Consider the following 17,066-nt stretch of genomic DNA (forward strand, 5'->3'; position numbering starts at 1 on the left):
TGCTTAAGTTCTGAGTTGTACCAACCAGATTTACTACTTCTGCTCTTGTATAACTGCCATCAAGGAAATCAAACCCTGCGGGTGGGGGTGTAAAGAGCATGAGATTGTTGTAAACCTTATTATTATACAGTAGGCACAAAAATAGTGAAATATTCAAAGAAAATAAATGATTGAACAAGTAAATAAGCTCATATCAAAAGAAGATTCAAATCTTCTACAAGTATCTCAAACATACAATGGAAAGCAAGGCTAGAATTTAAAAAAAAAAAAATAAATAAATAAAAAAGATTAAAACAAAAAAGGCCTAAATTTACGCTCAACATTCCTTAGTTTAAATAGTTTGGCCATAAGAAGCATTACAGTTGTTTTTAAGAATTTCTGAAATTATAATGAACCACTGAATCTTATTTACTACTGAAAACATTATCAAAGCTTGAATAAAAAGATGAAAAAAAATTATGCAGAAATTTTGCTTGTTTTTTTTCCAACAAGAGAGAACATATTTAAAGAAGCAATTCATGTATCTTGATGATACTATAAGTTCTGTTTAACTTTTTGTATTAATCATTTCCTTTGGATTAAGTTTGTTCTTAGGTGATTTCACTAACTTGATTCAAATGGAAACAAAATTTATATTCTTACCGATTTAGAAATTTAGACAACCCATGTAATTTATGCTCTAATGAGAAATTTAAAAACTTAAATACTGCCAAAGCCTACTAAACCTCAGAAATGAAATAGCAAACAATTGTATACACAAAATACCTTTACTTTAGGATAGCAATACATAATGAAAATAAAATAAATAAAAAAATCAACTAATTCAACAACTAAAATAAAAATGTACTCCAAGCATGCATGTGATAAAATAAAATCACCTATTAATATAACACACTCACAAAAGAACGGGGATCATTCCTATAAAGAACAGAGCAAAAGAGGAAGTTAAACTTAAGTAAACCTTTATCTGAGATAAGCCCTGCTATTAGCTAATTAATGGAAACACAGGAGGAAATAACAATGAGTCTGATTAGTTAGCCCATATCACATGCATATAAAAAAAAACACCCATTAACATGAATTCCATGTATTTTAGCATGATGATTCTATATGGGGATGAACCACAGAAGTCTCTGTGTTGCTTAATTATCGTATATATATTTTTTCATACTTTACTATATATATTTGTTTTTTTCTTGAGCCACAATTAATTAAGAATCAATTGATTAATTAAGAATTGATTAAGAAATTTGTCAGTATATTTTATTTGAATTTGTACAAATTTAGAACAATGTTTATGACTACACATGACATTTAAGAAGAATGGTTAAAGATTACAGTCCTTTGTTTATAAAAATGTCAATTAGACATTAAATGTCCACGTTGTTAATAGACGGGAAAAAGAAAATAGTCAAGCATTCATATAAATAGCAGTGATGGATAAATTTAACAACTGTACAAGTTTTTACATAATCCTTTGCAGCAGCAAGTATTATTCAATCACATTTCAGTTCATCTTTCAACAAGAATGCTTACACAGAAAACATCAACTTATTGACAAAATTTTAATAACAGATTAATTCTATTTATTTGAATTTTAAAATGAAGCAATCTATATTTACAGAATGTGTAATTTAAAATTTTAACAACAAAAATAAAAGGTGTTACTTATCTGAGACAATTATTGCTACGAAACTGCTATGATTTTTTACCTTTATATTTTTAGGTTGAAAGATAATTTTCAGTAACTAAAGTATTGAAAACACTTTTGGGAATTTGAGTTTCATAGATTTTTATTGTAAGTTATTTTCATTAAACATTCTTCATTGATTTCATTACTCTGTCAATTATTTAGCAAGTAACATCTAAAACATTTTGCAGATTAGAAATAAATGTACAGAAACTTTCATTGTTTTTGTTAGATAATTATAAAATGTGAAGTTACCCAAAATTAAATTAAAATCTTAACTATTTTCAGTTATTAAATTCATAATATTTTGTTTTGTAAAAATAGTAACATCTTACTTCGAATAAAATATAAGATTAAATATAAAATTTTATTTAAATTGTGTCCTGTTGCTATAGATTTGTTCTCTTTTTAATTTTTAAATGTTATTTGTACAAATTGTAAAACTCTTTTTTAAAAAAAATGTACACATTGCAACTTTAAAAGATGAGATGGAGAAAAACCGAATAACATAAAAGATCACAGTATGTGTAATATTTTAAGACAAGTGAATTCATTTGTGCTTAAAATATAAGACAATAGAGACAAGGGCTGGGGAGTTGGAGTAAATTGTTACAGCTGGACTCAAAAACAGAAAAAATGAGACTTGAAAATGTCAAACAAAAAAAAAAATTCCTGCGATTTTCAAATCAAATTCACTAAAAGATTTGTTTAAAAAATAAATATGCTTAAAAAAAGTTTTTTTTTTCAAAGAATAAAAAAAAAATTGAAAAGGTTTCAAAATAAAACTTAAATGAAATATTGTACTTTTTAAAATTTTACTTTTTAGTAAGGACCAGTTTATTAATCAGAGATTGCAATAAGAACATGTAATATGGAAATAACATTATGTAAATAGTGACTAAATAATTATTTGATAAAAAATATCAAGATACCTGCCATCGTAATATAAGATGAATATAAAAAAATGAAGCTACATTATTTTTTTATTTGCTTATAAACTCAAATATACAAATTAAGACAAACTTATCAAAGTTATGTTGAAGCAAGGAGTATATTTAAAACTTTGAAATGTTGGGTTTATTTCAATAAATAATGTGTACATCAGATATGGTTTGATTCTAAACATGTCAATATGTCTTAAAACAGAAAAGTTTTTCAAATATAAGAAAACATTGTTAAAACCAAATTTGATGAAAGAGATTTTTTTTTTTCAATAAATGAAAATAACAGAAATGAAACATTTTCATTGACTTAACCTTCCTTGAACAGTTATACACTTTTTTTTTTATTGTTGAGCTTTAACGATAAATTACAGTTATTAATTGCTTATTTTTACAATTTTTTGTGTAGATAATACATTGGTACATGAGTAAGGGTAATAGATCCAATATTTCTACATTGGAAAGCAGTGTAGAATTGAAAATATAAGAAAAGTTTTTATTAAAAAAAAAAAATGAAAGATAATATTTACCAAAACTTCTATTTCATTACTGCCCAAATCAAGATTCTCAAGTTTTGTCAGTTGTGCTAAAGATGGTGGGAGAGTTTTTAACAGGTTCTCTCTCAGTTCGAGGGAAACCAAATTTGCCAAGCTGAAAAGAAAAAGAAAATTAGATAAGAAAATGCTTTTAAAAATTATCAAATTAGAGGACAACCATTATTGAAGAAGTGAGACAACATTGATTAAATTCGGGTAATATATTTTCCTGTAAAATTGAAAAATATTTAAACAAACTGAAGTCTAAAACTCATCAATTTTTTTTTCTGTGGTTTAGGTATGCCTCCCCCCCCCCAAGCAAGTCAAAGTAAACAGGATAAAAAATTAGAAAAAAAAGATTCAAAGTTTTATTTTTCATAAATCATTTATGAAGTTTTTCATTATGGTAACTGTTGAAAACAAAATAAACGAATAATATAACATTAAGTCCTTACATAAGAGAATGATTGAGTCACAAACTTGACGACTTCCTTATTAAAGCAGTGACATAAGTCAAGACATAAAATAACAACTACTTGTCTACACACAAGAAAAGGAATGGCTTCCTTAAAAAAGAAACAAGAATACTAAATTAAAAAAACTGAAACTAAACGAAAAATCAAGGTATAAAAATATCAAAACTAAAATTGAAATGCCGATCAACTATATAATGTGACCCCCTCTCCCTCCTCCCAAATCACTCCAACTGGTATAACTTTGAGGGTTTCCTAGACTAATTGCCTTACCAATCTAGTCCATCTTACTATTTAAATGATAGCTGAATGGAGAGACAAAAAGTATTCGCAACATGGTGCAATAAACTTGACAGAATGGAAACACTGTTGCCGTGCATGCCAATAACTTCTGTACCATCATTTCGTCATATGCAATCACAGTGATGATTGTAATACTCTCCTGAGGTTATATCTCCACATATACACCCATTCTGTTTGTTTAGCATAAAGATTTCTTTTTTCAAAGATGTTGAAATGCATGAAATGTTTTTATACAAATCATGAGTATCGCACCTAGTTGGTGCGATACTCATGATTGCTGTGGTTTTACCAAATGGGCTTTAGTCACTCAAGTAAAACATTGCAAATATATCTACCACTGCTCTTTCCAAATGAGCGAGATAAGGAGAAATGAACGTAAGTTATGAGTTTTTCTTTAGTTGATTATCGTCAGCCAAGCAAGTTTCGGACTTTCAGTCATTTTAAAAATGTTTTCTTATTGGAGAGATAGCCTTTTCAATCAGTCAGTTTGGAGGCCAATAGCTGACTTACAGTTAGAGCAACTGTACTTGCCCAAGATAACTCACTTGGTCGAGTTTGTCTATTCAAAAGTTCAAGTGTGTTTCTGAAGCTTTTTAAACAGTCGACAGCAAAGATATAAAGTTGGTAGGAGAATCTCCTATGTATGTTATAGGTTAATCCAAATGCCATAATGCATTAGAATAACTAAATATTTTTTAAGTAATACACTGGCACTTTCCATTTATTTAATAAAGTTAAGTCTGAAGTTTACAGACATCCAAACTGTTCAATTTAAAATGTTGAAATTTGATAGGAATTATTATTTTTTCCAAGTTTAGAAGATTAGTTGGGCATTTGGATTATCAGGATTATTCAGACTATTACTTTTATCTTGGTTATTATTTTCATGCTCCAGCTGCGGTGCAACTGTTAAAGGTGTTGATTAGCAATCAGTTCTAAGTGACAATATTATGGAGATTACAGTTCAATCCAATAAGAATAAAATAATTAACATTTATATCTGCTCATGACTGATGGAACAGGAACAGTCTGTGCTCATGGATAAATAAATCAGTTTGAAATTCCAGATAAATGGTTCAGTTTGAAATTCCAGATAAATGGTTCAGTTTGAAATTCCAGATAAATGGTTCAGTTTGAAATTCCAGATAAATGGTTCAGTTTGAAATTCCAGATAAATGGTTCAGTTTGAAATTCCAGATAAATGGTTCAGTTTGAAATTCCAGATAAATGGTTCAGTTTGAAATTCCATGTAGGTTCATGAATTTGATTGAAAAATTCTCAAATTATAAAATATTCATCTGAAGAAGATCAGAGGATACATCAGGTGAAATGTTGTGAACACAGAAAACAAGATGAGAATAGTAGTTTGTATAATTCAAATTATCAATCATCACCTAAAAAATTCCAAAACCTAATATCGATCTGATGTAATCTCTTTTTTCACATTTTTTTCAACATGTATCAATGCTTTTATTTACTTTCAATTATTTGGGGGTTGCATCTCTTGCATTTATGAAACCTTTAAAGTGCGTCTCATCACCATTTGATGGAAAGTTTTAGAATAAAATAAAATTTTCAACAAGTAACATGCAGGAATTCTTTTTAAGCAATAAAAATTGAAGCAATTGCTTTCTTTCTTTCTTTTCATATTGAATTGAAGAATATTTCTGCAAGAGTATTTAATTACCACTTGATCAATTGACTTTACAAATGCTCACACACATTAAGTAGCAAAATAACTCCTTGTTCAATCTATTTTCAATCAATTATTGACAATATTAACACTATTATTCAATTTGTTGAAATGTTTTTAAAAAACAAAAAATGTTAAAATCTCAGCTGCATTGATGAGTCAAGTTAGACATTATTTTCTCATTTTTTTCATTATCAATTAGAAAAACAAACAAAAATGTCAATTACACACCCAACCTTGAAATGAAGTTCTAGTAAATTCTATGTACATTGAAAATAACAGGTTTTCAAATAAGCTGAAAATGATTTCTTCTTTTGTTTATCATTAGTTGGTTTGTTTTGTAGGAAAAGTTACACTCATATGATCAGGAATCAATAATTTTTATGAAAGGATACATTTATTTTATGATTCACTTGATTTATCACATTTTCAAGAACATACAGAATTTCACAAATCTCTTCTCCTTCTGGCACGGATACTACACACATTCCACACACTTACTCTCCTCCACATTTAACTTTGTGGTGTTTAGATTTCTTGTATTAATTTTTGCAATTGTAAACTTTATTAACATTTCTTTTGATATTCTGGGTGAGTTGAATGTGAGTATAGTCTCATCATCCTTTCTTGTACTCCCTGGTTTTCAGGTTGAGATCAGGACATAGCATTTGTTCCGTCTTCACTCAGTTTTGATTTACTAATTTCTTTTTACTTCGTTCCCACAAGGTCAGTTTTTACTGTAGGGAAAATCCAGCTCCCAGAACCAAGCACTCTGAATTTGAATAAGAATTGCTTCAATCTAGATGGACTTTTTCTTTACTGACTGCTGAGGACAGAAAAGATGAAGTGTAGTATCAGAACAGATACATTTTGCTCCTAACCAAAGATGCAACATAGATAATGCTCATTCAGGGGAAGTATAGTTGTGGATTGTACAATCCTTGCATCGTTATAGAGTTTTTGTGTAGGCACTTTTACAGTGAATATTCATTCTTGATCTAAATTGAAAGGAAACCAATATATATATATATATATATATATATATATAAAATGAACTCATTCTTTCTTGTGTGAGTTTGACCTTAATAGGATTAAAAATCAAGACATTACATGAAAATGTAATGTGCACAAACTGCAGCACAGGATCTGAGGTGTGTTATAGGCCTATTACCCTTACACTTGCTCGATAACCGTACATTCCTATATTTTTCCCGGTGAGAATTCACTGCCAAAATCGGTTAGATTCAATGGAAGTTGCAACATCTTTTCTCTCTATTAGATTCCTCCTTTTCCCGCTCCCCATTTACATCACATCGGATGCATTCACAAGGAACAGTATGATGAAACACTGGTTTGGAATCGTACAAGGTTATTTATGCCGTTTTTTTTTGTTTTTTTTTAAATCTTCTTTCCCTGATTTATGCTTCCTGTTTTTACCCTAAATAAAATAAAAATAAAAAATTATACAAGAAAAACGCGATTATTATTATTATTGTTTTCTATTTGCCTTTTTTTAGTTAGTGTAAGACGCAACCTATGGGACTAACCAGTTCTTACTTCCAGTTTTAACGACTCTAATCTTGAAATATAACTATACCTTTATTTATTGTTGCTTGCAACTAAACATTTATTTTTACACAAAGAATTAATTATTTACTGTTTATTATTACAACGCAACGATATTGTGAATTCACTTGCATTGCACTTAAATTAAAACAAATAAATTCATTTAGAATTCGTTCACTGCGGAATTGATATTTGACCTAATTCACTTTTTAGTTAATTCATCACGTTTTATTCGTTTTTTTTTGGGGGGGGGGGGGTTCACTTTCGCCTCAATGATTTGAGTTCAAGCCCCCCTCCCCCCAACTTTTTTGAGATTTTTCAAACACCCGGGCACCGCCAGACCGTTCATATTGCAGCACGCTCATTTTTTAAATTGTTTTCTTTTTTTCAGGATTTTTTCTTGATAGTTTTAACATTGTTTGTTTTTATAATATTTAAACAGGGTTATTACTTCGCTTTGTTTTCATTTACCCCCCCCCCCCCAACCACACATGCATCTAAAAACCCCGGGCAACGCCGTGTACCTACCGCTAGTATATATTAATGATGGGACAATTACAATATAATTACAAATTCTGATTCAAATGACAAAAATATTCGAAATAACACACAACATAAAAAATAATCACCTACGCAACTACAGACCATGTAATGGAAGAGTTCATTAAATGGCATCCATTTAAAGTTGTTCACATAAACATTTTCAAATATCTTGAGCTTTTCTTAAACTTTTTCCTAAATAGACCAGCACTGATTCATAAGGTTAAAATGACAAAGTTACATTAAAAGAAATTTATGTCAAATTTTTTTGTTTGCTTTTTTGTAAGTCACTGATAGGGTATAAAAACAATCCACATTGGTAAATAAATCAATTTCTTTTAGTGTGATAGGATTTCATGGATTTTTGTAATCTTATAAGTGCCCTTCTGACAAATCTACTGCTAGAGAATAATTCTATGCTAAAGAATTTGACTCACTCAATTTTTGTTCTTAACATTGAGTTTTTTGGCCAGCTATCTTTATATTAACTGTTAGGACAGTAATTGGGTATCTGATGCTGAATAAATTTATTACTGACAAACAATTGTAGATATTTTTTAGCAATATTATGGAAAATATTTTTCTGGATGGAAAAAATAATTAATGATTGTTCATTTTAATTTTAAAGAATAAAACAATTCTTCATAAACCAATTTAAATAACTATTTCCAAAGAGAGGAAATACATGATTATAATGTTCAAATTTAAACATTTTTGTTTGTTTATGCTTCACAAACAATATTTTATGTTTTTTTATTCCATGACATAATTTCATACAAAATCAAAGAATTATAGAGAAATCTAGAAAAAATTAAGCCAACAAAATATAAATTTTACTTATCCGGTATATTTTAGGTTTAAAAGAAACCAGTTTTCTATTGAATAACAGAAACTTTTACTTTTGTTTTCGATGAGAATCTTCTTTATACACAAATTTTTTTTACAACAAACACTATCCTTGTGCCTAATTTGTCAAAATAAATTTTATATTTTTTAGCAGCTAAATAATTTAACGGTTAGTATCTCTTCTGATTCTAGACTTTATCTTTTCTGTCCTCAGTCAGAAGAGAAAACCTTTTACACTGGGGAAATGTTGGACCCAATAAAAAGAATTGCGATGGTTATTACTTTGTTAACTTGATTTAGGGTCTTCCATAACTAATGGAAGTATTATTTTCATAAATAAATGTTTTTAGGAAGTTATATATAAATAAGTATATATGTGTATATACATATATATATTTATTTAGAGATTGAAAATAGCTTCTTAATTGTTTTTCAATATGGATAAGAGCAGCATCATTAAATGGTGCAATTGCTATAATTGAAGTCACATCTATCTGATAGCAATTGTTCAAGTCTTTGAATATAAATGAAATTATCTGACAATTAATCATCTGCCACTTTAGATTCAGATTATTAACTTGCAATAGATTGTTAATGTGCTGGAAACCTAAGAGTTTCATAGAATTTATAGGGTGAATAAAGAATGAAAATAACCTTTCTGATAACCAATACATAACTAATAAATATATAATTACTTGTGAGTGTATTACCAATTAAGTTTGTACTCATTTAACCTTAAGTGTCAACTGTCATAGTACAATTAGGAAAGCTTTATGAGATGTATATTTCTCACACAAGTTTTTTTTTTTTTTTTAAAGTTTTCATAAAGGCATACAATATTGGCATATGTTTGCACAATCAAAAAATGAGTCAACAGATTTAATGTTGGTCACTTTTAGTCATTTATGCTGCTCAGTTGATCTTATGATATGGTATGGTATGGTAACCATTTTCAAGTGTGTGAATCGCCAATGTCAAAACAAAACAAAAATAAAATTGAAATCAAGGTGGATTTCCAAATGAGACTGGGGGGTATGAGCTCTTCCTCTATTTTCATAACGGGGGGGGGGGGAGTTATTGCTTGAAATAGAAACTGCCTTTAACCCATCCATCTACAGTTGTTATTTACAACTGCATCTATTTGCCACAGTTTAACTTCATTTATATTGCCTATCCAAAAAACAAATCACAATCGAAAGTTCCTCAAAATATAAGATGTAACTAACCAGACATAGAAATTGGTGTGCAGAATTTAATCAATTCATGTTGTGAACATCAACTCATTTAATTTTGTAAATCAATTTCTAAAAAGTCTCCAGTTAAAAGCAATCATATGCATAGATGAGGAGAGGGGAAAATTTATGTTCAGTACGAATGTATATCTTCATAATTTGTAATCATAATAGTTTATACAATGCAATAATCAATGATTTATATGTGGCATTTATCCTTTTATAACTGACTTTTGCAGAAGTACTTTTTGTTTTTTCTAATAAAAATAAATTCATAAGCCATCAAATATTTCCTTTTTAAATTTCTGTAAAATTATTCAGGAATTGATGGTAAAAAAAAAAGAACTAGACTATAATAAACATGCCTATCATTAGAACTATTAATATATATATATATATATATGTATATATATATATATATATATATATATATATATATATATATAAAATGGTAATAATAAATTAAGCCTGATATTTGATAATTGCAATATTTATCTTTACTGAGGGAGTCACTTTCATTCATTAAAGTGACAAAGCAGATAGCATTTGTCTGCCCAAAGTGTTTAATGAAAACACTTGAAAAAATTTAAAAATTAAGTCAACATCAAAAATCCTCTTTGAAAGCAAGCAAGTACAGAAAGATAACATAATCATGATAAAAAATAAAGTTAAATAAATAAAATTGGTTACATAAACTCATTGCTTTTATTTTCATTCTTGAAGAAAAAAATGAGATCACAAAAATTCGGTTAATTTTAAATAGGAACCACAAATATATATATAAAAAACGTCTTACCCTCCAAGATCAGATGGAACTCTAGATATGGATACGTCATTCAGCCCTAAGTGAGTTAAGTTTCTTAACTGTGTCAACCCTTCTGGGAGCCTGAAAGAAAAAGAAAATGAAATGTAAGTAAACTTTTTGATAAATTAAAGACTCGATCTTTTAGATGTAAAATAATAATGTAGCAATAAAATTTAAAAGTTACAAATCTTGATTAAAAAATCCAAATAGAAATACCTTTTCATGAATGAATTAACACTGAAGAATTTTTAAAATGAAGTAAATAGAATTTGATGCATATAAATTATATATATATATATGGTGACCCCCCCGCCCCCCAAAAAAAAACCGAAGACAATTGTTTTTCTGAGCATTTTACAGTCAACGGAGAAAAAAAAGGCCAAAGACCATAGTGTTTTGACGTGATGTTTTGAATATAATAAACTAGTTATGACCAAAGTTTCATTTCATTCGGACAAAACACTAAGAAACGGGGCCTAATTAGAGTTGGGGCCCGTTTTTTGGAGGTCACCCTGTATACACACACACACACACACACATATATATATATATATATATATATATATAATTTAAAAAATCTTTTAATAAATTTAAACCTAAAAGTTTATGTCAATGCAAAGATAAGTGTTACTGAGGAAAGTAGTTTGTGCCTTCCTAAGATTAAGTTAGAATTGACACCGAAATGATAAAGTGGATAAAAAAATTAACTGAAAAAGCAAAATTAATTTTATTGTCTAAAAAGGATTTACTAAACTTTTGATCTAAAAATTTATGTACATTTTCTGTTTGTGTTTGAGCAATTGACATTTTCTAATGAAGGCAACAACAATGCAGCAGACATTTTTAGAAATTGTTCTTCCATCTTTTTTCAATTACTATTTATTTTTAGAAGTAAACATCATAAAGAGGATAACTCAACCATAGAAGGATACCCTTGAGAATTATAAAAAGCAACAGAAATAAAAGATGCCAGATCCTTTTGAAAATGTTAAACAAATCCAATATTTTGTCTAAAAAATAAAAATTACAAAACTGCAAATGAATGTAACCATTGAATTAGACAAACATGGAAAATTGAACACTATTTCAACATTTTAGAAATTATATTAATGTAACAGAAAATTACAGATTTTGTGAAGATTTTCTGTTAGTTGCACCAAAAAGCCATCATGCATTTGTTAAAAAAAAATGTAAAAGTAAATAAATTGATAGTTTTTATCAATGGAAAATCAAAGCTTAAAACTGTGACCAATAAGCATATACATTCAATTTTTCAAAAAATGATGGAGCAAATGATGTCACATGTTGAAATGGAAGTTTAGTTTTATCATTTTTGTTATACCAATTTTAGTTCCTGTTACAAATTTCTTGAAGAGTTTTGTAGATAGACTTTCATAACCATATTCTTATACTACATTTAAACCCACGATCCTTTAAAACATTTATTTTTTTTCATCAAAAGAAGCACATTATTACTAGTCTGCATTGCACTTAAAATAAAATAATAATGATTATACAATTACAAAAATAATATAAAGGTTAATAAAAACTGTGCTTGGCACACATATACATAGGGGTTCTCATAAATTTTAGGGGAATGTTAGGTGTGTCTTAGTGTGTAAGGATCAAAGACAATAAATTTATCAAATTTTATTTAAATTAATGTCACTGTACTTACACCCCCTTCCTATCCTATCATGAAATATAAAAAATGAGAATAAAAAAGCTAATGTGATGTTATGGGCATGGCTCAACACAAGGTCTCCCTGCTAGTTTTCAACTGAGTGTTTAAATATTTATGCTGAGTCATTTACTAATAAAAACGTTTCATTGTCTATAACATAATAACTTTCAAAACATGTTGTTTGTAAAATTCCTTAAGCTTTGATCAGAAATAAAGGACCAATTCATTCTGTTTTTTGTCCCAGTCCAAATTTTTTTAATAAATTCCTAAACAATAATTGGAAGAAAAAAGTGGAAATTCAATACCAAATCATTCAAGTCTGAAAGAAATTCAGATCTTTTTGAATTTTAACATTAATTTTACCCAACAATTAAGAGAAATGTACATTAAGTTTACAAAAACTGCAATCTTGAAACCAAGTTGAATATAAATGCTAAATATTTGCCAAGAAAATCTATACTACTATAAATTTTTTTTTTTTTGTGTGTAATGATATTCATATTAAAAGCCCTTTTTCTATTTATTTCAAAAGAAAATACAACTTTGTTATATATATAGGTTGCAGAATTGCATTCCTCTGCAAAAGATCTAGCTAATTTGTATATTCTTTTAAACATTTATCTTAATTCCCTATTCGTTTTTCTTATGGGATTATCATCTTAAGTTAACTATTACGTGTAGTTATATTCATGCAGATATTCTACATGATTTATACTTGCATAATATTTGCATAAAAAGGTTATAGTAAACGCTAACTTCTTTCTATATATATTTATCTATACGTCAATATATTTGTTTAAAAAAATTTTACCTGCCAAACTCCTGTCAGTTTTTGGTCTACAGACATGAAATTTAACATATACGGTATTCGAATCCATGTGAAACTTTATATTTGGGATTTTAGTCAGGGAAAATTGGTGCAAAAGTGTGAAAATAAAAAAAATGGAATTTGCCAGGTGAAGGTCGAATGATGGCATTACGAATATGCATGCTATTGGTTCATGTTCTAATATTTAGCCTTGTAGCAAACATGTCTTCATAGCTCAGGCATTAACGTCAAAAGAAAAAATAAATCACCATCTAAATGTTTTGGTTTTGATTCTCTGTGGTGGTGCACAAGTCATTTTTTTTTTAAACTTTTTAAATCATTACTATATATTGGGTCTAATATAATATAATAATAAATAAGAAATCTACATTATGAAAATGTCATATTTAAGCATATTTTACAACCGGACGATGCTAGGTGGCCTGCAAGTAAAACGAAACAGAACTATTTGCTGTATTAAAATTGAAACAATTACTGAATTAAAAAGCAATAACAAATAATAGTTAATAAAATTAATTTTTTTACAAAACTAATATGCAAATTATTAACCGTACAATGGCTATTGCATATACATATGCATTATATAAAATAGATAGTGCATCTATTGTGTAACGGTTAATAAAATAGTATGTATTGACTTCACTGTTAGTGCAAAAAAATGGGCCCAACTGTCACATTTACTAAGTGATATATGTTAGTCCAAAAGTGCTCAATACACTAGATAGAGCAGGTGTGTTTAAATGCTGCATTGCTAAGGAGCAAGAAACAATATGGTTTTAGTGTTGTATACTAGAAAAAAAAAAAGAAAGTGGTGTTACCCAGAAGCAATAATAATACAGTACTACATCTGGTAAATACTATCTTGTAATCCGTGTTGTCCAACGGCAATAAAAGTGGTAATACAATACTACATTTGGTATGTGGTATAAAAATGCTCAATGCCCTAGAAAAATTAGGTGTGTTTGAATGTGTTGCTCTTCAATGTTTTTCATTATCATGTTGCCTGGGAGCAATAATAATACATTATTACATTTGATTAAGGTACTGAGCATTTAAAAGTGGTTAATACCTAGTGTTTAAATGCTGCTATTCCCAAGAATAAATACCTCGATGTGTATTGCAATAGACTACACACTGTGGAAAACAGAGGAGAAAAGTGGGGAATGAGGATAAGGAGAAAGGGATAGAGATAAATTACATTTTTCCCAATTCTTCTATTTTGCACTTGACAACATTGGTTAGTCTCGCTTGTTATTACATATATCTTAATTTGTTGATTATGTATTTTTTTTTGATTTGTTGATTATGTATCTTTTTTTGAGAAAGTTTGATCTGGAAAGAAATATTAAGATCTCATTGGCAATCATATAAACATGTTAGAAGAAAATACTAAAAAGGGTTGGAAATGATGAAGTGGGGGGGGGGGGCATATCTGGTCTAAAGGTGTCATCATTAAAATAAATTTGTACTCAACAATTTGTTTCCATATATTCAAACTCAAACTTTCATAACTTATGTTCAATGTCTGTTCACTTTTACAAGATTTTCAATGAAACAAATTACAAAAACTAAAGTAAAATAACTCCAAAAGCAAAAAATTCTACAAAAGTTAAGGATACATTTTTATTATATGCACTGGAAGAATTATTTCAGCAAATGATGTGAAATTCTACCGGATGCATCAACTTATTCTAGAAGCAGAAACAAATAACAAAAAACAGTATTAGTATTTAGTATTAGTGTTGAAAATGTGTTGGAAAATGTGTGGTCATTGTGCTAGGTGATCAGCTGAAGAATGCACTTATTCCACTAATTTGCACCATTTGGTTATAAAGTAGCGATTTTTAATCAGGGAAAATTGGTACCTCATTAAATGGCATGAGAATGAAAGCAAACTTTCCATTTGAACGCATTCTTCACATCATTAATTGCTTTGTAGTGGATGTGTGTGTGTATATATATATATATATATATATATATATATATATATATATATATATATATATATACTTATAAAATAAAAATTACAATTAAATTTACCAAAATGATCCAAGATGGTAAAATTAAAGTATATTATAAATATTAAAGAATTAATATTTATAAAGTTATCTCAGCCAGAAGTAAAAGCTCGATAAAAACCAAATAGGAGATAGAGCTTTCATCAAATACTTTTGCATGCAAAATCCGATTCCGCATTTTGCTAATTCCTACCCTCTGATGAGAAGGAAAGTATTTCTTCGAAACTCTGCGGATTAAGGACTATCCACTTATCTAGTGTTTCCTTTTCAGATTAAATATGTTTTTAACTCTTTTTCAAAGTGTTTTTTAACATGTTTTATTAACTGTTTGCTCGTATATATATATATATATATATATCTGTTTATTATACAAACATTATTGGTTACATATGTGCATGCATGTTTCAGTAGAATGCCAATTCAAGGATAAGACATCTGACCAAAAAAGAATCGATATTGAAACGGAAGTCAAAATTGCATTAGTTTTATAAGATATTTGCGTGTGGTTAATGTTCTGGAAGAAAGTAGAGTGCATACTTTGTGAGTGTGAGCAGTAGGGGTTTTTGGAGGGAGTAGTGGTGAGGGAGGAGAGGATGAAGTAAGATTTCTTATGGTTAAGCTGTCGCAATGGGGGGGGTATTAGTATTCTTTTGATTTGGCAGTTATTTATTGGCCTAAGTTTTCACTTTGATCTGAAGTAATATTATAGTCTTATCATTGCCACTTATTAGCTGATTTGCTCAAGAATTACATACGTAAACCTGGTAACTGAATTCTGGTAAGTCATAATAAAAAAATATTTTTAAAGTCTGTTTTTCTTTCTGTTATATGTTAATTTATTTACCCAATTGTTTTTCTTTCTACACTTGCCCGAGGTCACCCTCCACCTAAATACTATTATGAGAATTTATTGTTGTCAATTTACAGCTTGTGGTTCACTTGCTATATTTTCCTCAAAATAAACGCATTCTCCAATTTTGAATTCAACGTTTGCCCACATTCTTTTGCAAAAAAAAAAAAAAAAAAAATGCTGACGCCATTCCATTTTAGTATACTTTTCAAATAGTTATACTAATAAATGTTCTGTCTTGTGTTGAATGTTAGTGAAAGGGGTACACCATTTCCATTTAAATGAAGAGAATGACTTTAGGAAATCAGCCGAGTTAACTTTGCCAACTGAATTCTTTCTTCATTTCAGTTAGTGAGAGTGGAACCTATTGTCGTACTTTCCCTATAACAGGTCAATTGAACTTATATTAAGTAGAATACTTATTATTATTATTATTATTATTATCAGTTTTCTTTTGTTTTTTTTTAATGGAGAATAGACAATGCATTGTGGATGTGTTGTCGGCAGCTCCCATAACTCTTGCTTCTTCTAATTTGTTTTTCCGGTCCTCATTTAAAACAAGTGATTTTTCTGACAAAAGGAGAAGAAAAGGCTGTATTCTAAGTCGGCAGTATTTTTGCATGACCAGTTGCCCGAGATGCTGGACATTTTCTGTTTTATTTCTATCCTTGTAACCATGTCACTAATAAGGATGCTGGAGGTAAACATTTTACTGGGGTGACATTATCCACCTGATAGTCAGGGAACCGAACCTTGAACCAACCACCAAGGAGGCCGTCCTATCAACAGGTGCAAAATACTGGGACTGCTGTATTGCCATTTGGTGCATGGATTCTGGACCGTGCAGTAGCTTCTTGTGGAGCTTCCTGAGGCCATATTAGTGGGTAATTGTTACGGCTTTATCTTATCATGGTCTAAAAAAAAATATTTCTTCACTTTTCTCCCTTACTTTCCCTCTCTGCCCTTCTCTAACCAAGTCTGTCGAGCTATTCCACAACTCCTAAAACTCCATCATGAAAAGTCTTCAGAAAGAATACACGATTAAACCCAACTTCCAATG

At 28.9% G+C, this 17,066-nt stretch overlaps 1 protein-coding gene across 24 annotated transcripts in view; it reads right to left on the reverse strand.

Annotated features, from left to right (window-relative positions):
* LOC145279892 (protein scribble homolog) overlaps positions 1-17,066 on the reverse strand; it is a 772,271-nt gene that overhangs the window by 495,929 nt on the left and 259,276 nt on the right. For all 24 annotated transcript variants that reach the window (XM_080131386.1, XM_080131379.1, XM_080131375.1 and 21 more), the window contains 2 exons: positions 10,617-10,706; positions 3,162-3,282 (listed from right to left, as the gene is read on the reverse strand). In XM_080131386.1, the coding sequence (XP_079987512.1) occupies positions 3,162-3,282; positions 10,617-10,706 (211 nt within the window). The remainder of the gene's footprint in view (positions 1-3,161; positions 3,283-10,616; positions 10,707-17,066) is intronic.

This window comes from Euprymna scolopes, chromosome 7 (genome assembly GCF_053919585.1).
Source record: "Euprymna scolopes isolate OS-2025 chromosome 7, ASM5391958v1, whole genome shotgun sequence".
In the NCBI taxonomy this organism is placed as follows: Eukaryota; Metazoa; Mollusca; class Cephalopoda; order Sepiida; family Sepiolidae; genus Euprymna; species Euprymna scolopes.